The sequence below is a fragment of the Etheostoma spectabile genome, chromosome 18 (genome assembly GCF_008692095.1).
Source record: "Etheostoma spectabile isolate EspeVRDwgs_2016 chromosome 18, UIUC_Espe_1.0, whole genome shotgun sequence".
Lineage (NCBI taxonomy): Eukaryota > Metazoa > Chordata > Actinopteri > Perciformes > Percidae > Etheostoma > Etheostoma spectabile.
In genome coordinates this window covers 14,705,151-14,711,435 of record NC_045750.1, presented here as the reverse complement: position 1 = coordinate 14,711,435, position 6,285 = coordinate 14,705,151, and the positions used below count along the sequence as shown (strand labels likewise).

Below are 6,285 nucleotides of genomic sequence, written 5' to 3'. Positions count from 1 at the left end.
GTGTGTGCGTGTGCGTGTGCGCGCGCGTGTTTGCTTGTCAGATTGCTGATAGTAGGAGGCTGTGAGTCAGGGGATGACTGTACGTCCAAGGCCTCTTGTTGTGGAATTACAGCCTGGAGGACTCTGTCTGGATCGCCCCACTACAAACAGGTCACCAGCTACGAGGACGATGTCAGTGCGGTGAGGAGACTACACACATGTTCATGCACAAGTTATAGTTATTCATGCAGTATCTAACACACACATACACTAAATATTTCCATTATATCGTCTGTCTGTTAGAACCAGAAGAGAGGTTTCTTCAAGATCCCCAGCTTCAGATTTTTTTCCAGACAAGGAGATGAGAAGGTACCACAGCTCTCTTCTATCTGTCTCTTTCTCAATTAGAATTTAATTCCTAATGGCAAGTATCTGGCCAAAAACATTTTGCATGTGTGATGTCCAGGACGGTGTATTCCGCATGAGCCTCAGCCCCGATGGCACCCTGCTGGCTGTCATCCACTTCTCTGGTCGCCTGTCTCTCTGGGACATCCCGTCCCTCAAACAGAGGGCCACATGGAGCCAAGACCAACAGGTAGACCTCTAAGCGGCTTGTGTTTATGTGGGCGTATGCTGAATAAACCTGTTTGCATTGCAGTTGTGTGTGCTGGTACTTTATTTGTGCGTTAGATGCTTGACTGAATGTATTAATGTAATCTCTGCCTGCCCTGTGTGTGTGTGGAGAGAGAAGGATTTTGTGTGTGTGTGTGTGTCTGGTGTCAACGCCCATTAGTGAGGTGGTTTAGAGAGAACTCGTATTTGCAGGATGTTTTGCCGGTTTATGCAGCGGGTGTGTATGTTCTTTCTCATCGCTTGGTCTGTGCTGGAAAAGCTACTGTGTATGCATGCTGTAAGTGTAAACAGGGTTAGCAGATTAATTTCTCCCCCTTCTTCTTCTCCTCCCTTCCTCTTTGGTCCCACCATCCTTCGGTGCGCCCCGCAGCCAGGATTTGAGGAGATCAACCCAGAGTGGAAGACATCGCTGGAGAGAAGGAAGAAAATAAAAGGTACTTTGGCCTGAAGGGCTAAAGAGAGCCGACTTTGTTGCTGACACAGCAGCGCACGCTGGATACAATTTAATGATCTTTGACATGTCTTATTCTCTGAATTATACAGTTATTTAGACACACATCCAAATGGTCTCTACCAAGGCCATAACATGTTTTCCTCCTTCACAGTGTCCTTGCTTGTTTTGAGTGTGTTTCTGTGCTTGTGCAATTGTCTGTGTGTATGCCTGTTTATGCAGCTTTACAGTCTTTTTTTGACAGTTTTGGGCCAGTTGGGATAACAGCAATGACAGCTTGTGTAAGCAATAATCTGTGCTAGTCTTTATCTCATGCATGACAAGTGATGAATATGTCCACATGTGTAAATATGTCTTGTAGAAGGAAGCCAATTCAAAAAAGTTATTGGGGATGAGAGTATATGATCCCAAAAGTGCACAAAGCATGCATGAGGAAAGTTTTAATACACATTTCTATCAGCTTTGGTTCCCCGTCCTCTGGTGCACATTTGTAAAACTTATCTCTCTGCATTACCTGTCCCAGATAAGGAACAGTACTACTCGCTGGTGGATGTAAGTTGGTGGAGTGACATTGTGTTGATTCTGGCTCGCTGCTCCGGCTCCGTCACCGTGTCATCCGGCAGGACACTGCGCAACCTGCTGGGGAAATCCTGTGAATGGTTCGAGCCCTCACCTCGAGTCACCGCGGCACACGACGGTGGCTTCCTCAACCTGGAGGTAAATGTCAAGATAGCTGTATGCATTTGTGGTTAGGTAAACCAACAGAGGGACTTTGTGAGTTAATAGAATGGCATGTGAGGCTTATGTAAGCATATTTAAGCGCTAGTTAAGCATCAGATCTAAACAACCGATCTTGGCCTTCAGGGCCTTTAAAGGCATATTATGGAATACAGTTTTCCATCCTTTTATCCATTTTCTAAAATGCCAATTCTGTTCAGGGCCACACAGGGCTAGCGTTTGGCTCAGCACTTGGTGGGGAAAGAGCACTTAACATATATATATACTGTGTATACACACACACAAACACACACACACACACACACACATACACACACACACACACACAGAGTATATCCTCACTGGTCACCAGCCTATTGTGGGGATTTCAGTTCTTTTGCTGTAATTATTTTATTATTACAAATTTAAAATGAAAGCTCTGTTAAATCAATATGTGCATGGATTTGTGATGGATCCTTTGTACTGCCAGCTACATATATATATACTCATTTCTTAGTGTCATTGTGTAACAGCATGTGTACATGCATGTGCTTAGATCTCAGAGAGGGAGAGAGAGACCAAAAGAGAGACTGCCAACTTTCTGGAAAGGTTTCATCAGCCTGCTTCAGCATGGAGTAGGGGCTGTTGCCGGTGTTGCTACATTATATCTAAAACTGAGGGTTTGTGTCAAAATGACCTTGAGCATTGGGCTTTTGCTGTGTGTACCGCCTCCACAGATGTGGAATAATTCGACCTTGTGTGTTTATGATGATTACATTTGCATCTTCCTGCATGTGATGAGTGTATTAGTGCAGCACTATGGAAGCTGCCTCAGCTCCTCATTGATTAAGGTGCTTAATGCGTTACAGGTGCTAAATGTTTCATCAACCCTGGCAGGGAGCCCCTCTGCTGGAGGCCAGCATTTTTCTCTAGTGAGCTAAAACTCAGACAGGAATCACCAAAAACATGAGGTCTTGCTGAAGCATGCGGGTGAAAAATGGGCAAAAAAGTTAGACAAGTTGAAGAAAGTACCCTGGACAGCTTGGATTAAAAAATATTTTTTTTTTATTGAGCAGCTTGACCTTGCTGTTGTTTTGTTTTTTAGACCACCTGCTGATCTGGCATGAGGGTGTTAAATTAATTGTGTTTACCAGCCGAGGCACAGATAGATGTAAACTGTGCTGTATTGCATTCCACGCTTCATTTTTCATTCATCACTTCCTGCTGGCAAAGAAGTGTCATCAGAAAGTCATTCTGGGCAAAGGCTGTAAATCTGTCTCTTGGGTCTCAATCATCAGGAGTGGGCGTTCTTCTGTTTTGCAGCCCTCACTTTATGATTTGTACCAACAAGACAGATTATTATTTTTTATGTAATGTGACAACTACGGCTTTATAATCACATCTAAGACGCATGTTAGCAGTCTAATTCAAAGTCATGTTTAAATCACGTGTGTATTTGATGTTTCTCTTGTTCATCAATTCCCTTACCATCATTTTTGAATTCCTCTACGTCCATCCTTAACGTTTTGTCGTCTCTCAGTTAACCTCCATCCCATTTGTAACGCCATATTTATGATCCACAGTGTGAGGTGAAGCTGGCTCAGAAGCGTGGGCGCCTGGAGAGCAAACTGAGCGGTGGGCCCAGCGAGGATGAGGAGGGTGATGATGGCGGAGACTCTGACTCAGACGATGAGTCCTCTGCCAAAGCCCGCTACTTTGGCTACATCAAGCAGGGCCTGTATTATGTGACAGAGATGGAACGGTTCGCCCCTCCACGCAAACGCCCCCGCACCGTAATCAAGAACTACCGTCTGGTCAGCCTGAGGTCAACCACACCAGAGGAACTGTACCAGAGGAAGGTAGGCATGTAAATCACTGGAATATTAGTGTTCATCCTCACCCGCTGATGCTTATCATTATCCTTACTCTCTTGAAGCACCAAACTCGTGCATCTGGTTAAGAAGGGCAATAGCGTTTTGTCTCCAGAATGTGCTATACAGGTAAAAAGCTTATGTCAACTTTTCTTTTTTTAATGGATCAAAGCTAAATTCGTAAAAGTGATGCAGATAACTTCATTTCTGTCCTACTTTTGGTTTTAAAGACATTCTTTTAAGCCTGTCTCCATGTTGTCACATTTTATGTTTGAACAATCAAATTTTGAAAGTGCTGGATCAGATAAAGGGAGAATAATGTTTACAGTAGCTGCAGTTTAGCATAGGCTATTCTGTTGTTCTGTTGCATGGTTTTCTGTAAATATGGTCTAACCATTCTGATGACCACGGTGATCCAGAATCTCTAGGAAATGGTTAGTACTGAAGATATTTAAGGATATGTGTTTATTGACTTTACTAGAGGCACAGCTCTAGGGACAGTGGTCGGTTGGTCCAGACTGAAATATCCCTAAGTATCAGATAAATTGCCATGGAATTTTGTACAAACATGTATGATCCCCTTAGGATGAATCTTTATGACTCTGGTGTTCCCCTGAGTTTTCCTCCTGTCCCACCATGAGGTTGACATTTTTGATTTTGAGTGAAGTATCTCAACCGTTGGATGGATTGTCAAGAAATTTGGTCCTTGCATTCATGTTCCTCATCGGGTGAAATTGTAATCACTTTGCACTTTTTGTCCAGGGCCATCATAAGGTCAAAACTTCACTTAGTCTGATACTTTTGGATTGACATCGTCAATGGCCTCAGTTGTACTTGTGCTTAGTGCTAATTAGCAAATGTTACCATGCTAACATGCACACTGTGCCTATGTACAGCCTTTAGGAGCTGCTAGCAGTAGTCCTAGAGATTTGAGTGAATAGCCAGTTGGTTGGTTACTATGGTGTGACGTGGCGATTTTCCATCACAGTATTCATATTTCATGACATTTACATAATTTGTGTGATCAGTCTGGAAAGGTGCTTTTATTTGACAGTTCAGGTCTCATTTGCAGTAGGAGTGCTCAGCATGAGGTAGCATATCTCATTCTGAGCGTCACAATAAAAAGTCACGTTCTGCTACTGTTTACTTATTCATTGGGGCAAAAAACAAAATTCATATGTGCTTAGGTAAGAAAATCTTTTGTCAGTGCTCATGCCTTCATGTTTGGATTTGAATGTTCTTTTAGCTCAGAAATCTAAACAGCAATTCCAGAGCTGACATGCAATTCTCTTTCTCACACAGTGTTATGAATTCATTTTTGCAAAGAAATGGATATTACCTATTTAATATTTCAAAGATACTCCATTCCTAATTCTACCACCCATTTTGTAAGGCTTTTATCATATGCAAAGTGATGAGTCACATCTGCCTCACTGCAATGCCAGTAATAATTTTTTAAGATCATTCGTCAATTCCCTTCAATGGCGGATATCACATTTACCATGAAAGTCTTAATTTCTTTTGGCTGCTTAATTTAGCAGCAACAGAAGGACGTCACATGAATCTCTTTGGTCACTGACTGAATTATAACAGGATGATCTGCAGAAATTGGTTTCTGACTAAATAAATCCTGTGCCAGCTCAGTGAAGTGCTGTGGTTTTGTGGGCTTTAGCTCCTGAGTGCTGTTGAGGAGAAATGAAAACCAAGCAAGATGTTCAGTCTGCTTTGAGGCGATTTCTCAGTCCCAAGGGTTTCTCTGAAATGCTAATTGCTTCATTAGAAATATGGCTGTTGTTGCTCCTCGCTACAAATTGCAGCAGAGGCAACAACATGCTCTGTCATAAAGCACAGTATCGGCTCTCAACGGTCCCAAGTTTTAACATGGTTCATCAGTCATTTTTATGACCCATCATCTACTTCCTTCTTCATCATTGTCATCATCATTAGAAGCCATTTGTCATTGCCATCAATCCTAACAGTGGAGAGTTACAAAGTAATATATCATTATTATCTCTTTGTAACACTTGATACCCGCGGCACTTCCCCAGCTGGTGCTCTCCTGTTGGAATTGTTTTTTTTTTCTATTCATTTATACTACATGTAGGCGTGTGAAGAGTGAAGGGGAGGAGGGGTGACTGTTTTGTCTGCATGTGTATGTGTGTATGTGTGTACTTATTGTCTGTGTCAAGGCCTACATATTGCTTGTGGTATGTTTGAACAGGTTGACCTTTCCACACTTCACACGCCCTCACACACAGAAATTATCAGAATGAACCTGATCTGTCATCAGAGATACACCTCAGTTGAGGTGTCCAGTCCAGTTGACTGTGAATAGACCAGAACAAGTGATTTGGGGTTATTTCCTTAAGTCAGCCTCTTCATGTGTTTAGGAGTTTGATGATGCGATTTGTGGCTTAACCTTGCTTGAGTGAGTAGCACACTGGCAGGGCTGCTAACAGTTTTATTAGCTGAATCCAGTGGGAGAAGCAAGCAGTTTTTGATGTCCTCCTACGTGAGGTTTTACTGTGTGGGGTTCTTATTGCCCTCAAGGAACCACAGTCTGGCTAATGTGTTGCTTTGTACTCCTACACACAGAAAGAGATGGATACTCTGTGTGTGTGTGTGTGTGTGTGT

General features: G+C 42.7%; 1 protein-coding gene across 1 annotated transcript in view; it reads left to right on the top strand.

Moving 5' to 3' along the window:
* nbas (NBAS subunit of NRZ tethering complex) overlaps window positions 1-6,285 on the top strand; it is a 185,629-nt gene that overhangs the window by 16,146 nt on the left and 163,198 nt on the right. Inside the window, 6 exon segments of the mRNA XM_032542394.1 lie at window positions 42-180; window positions 283-348; window positions 446-574; window positions 983-1,046; window positions 1,587-1,780; window positions 3,364-3,639. Of these exon segments, the coding sequence (XP_032398285.1) occupies window positions 42-180; window positions 283-348; window positions 446-574; window positions 983-1,046; window positions 1,587-1,780; window positions 3,364-3,639 (868 nt within the window).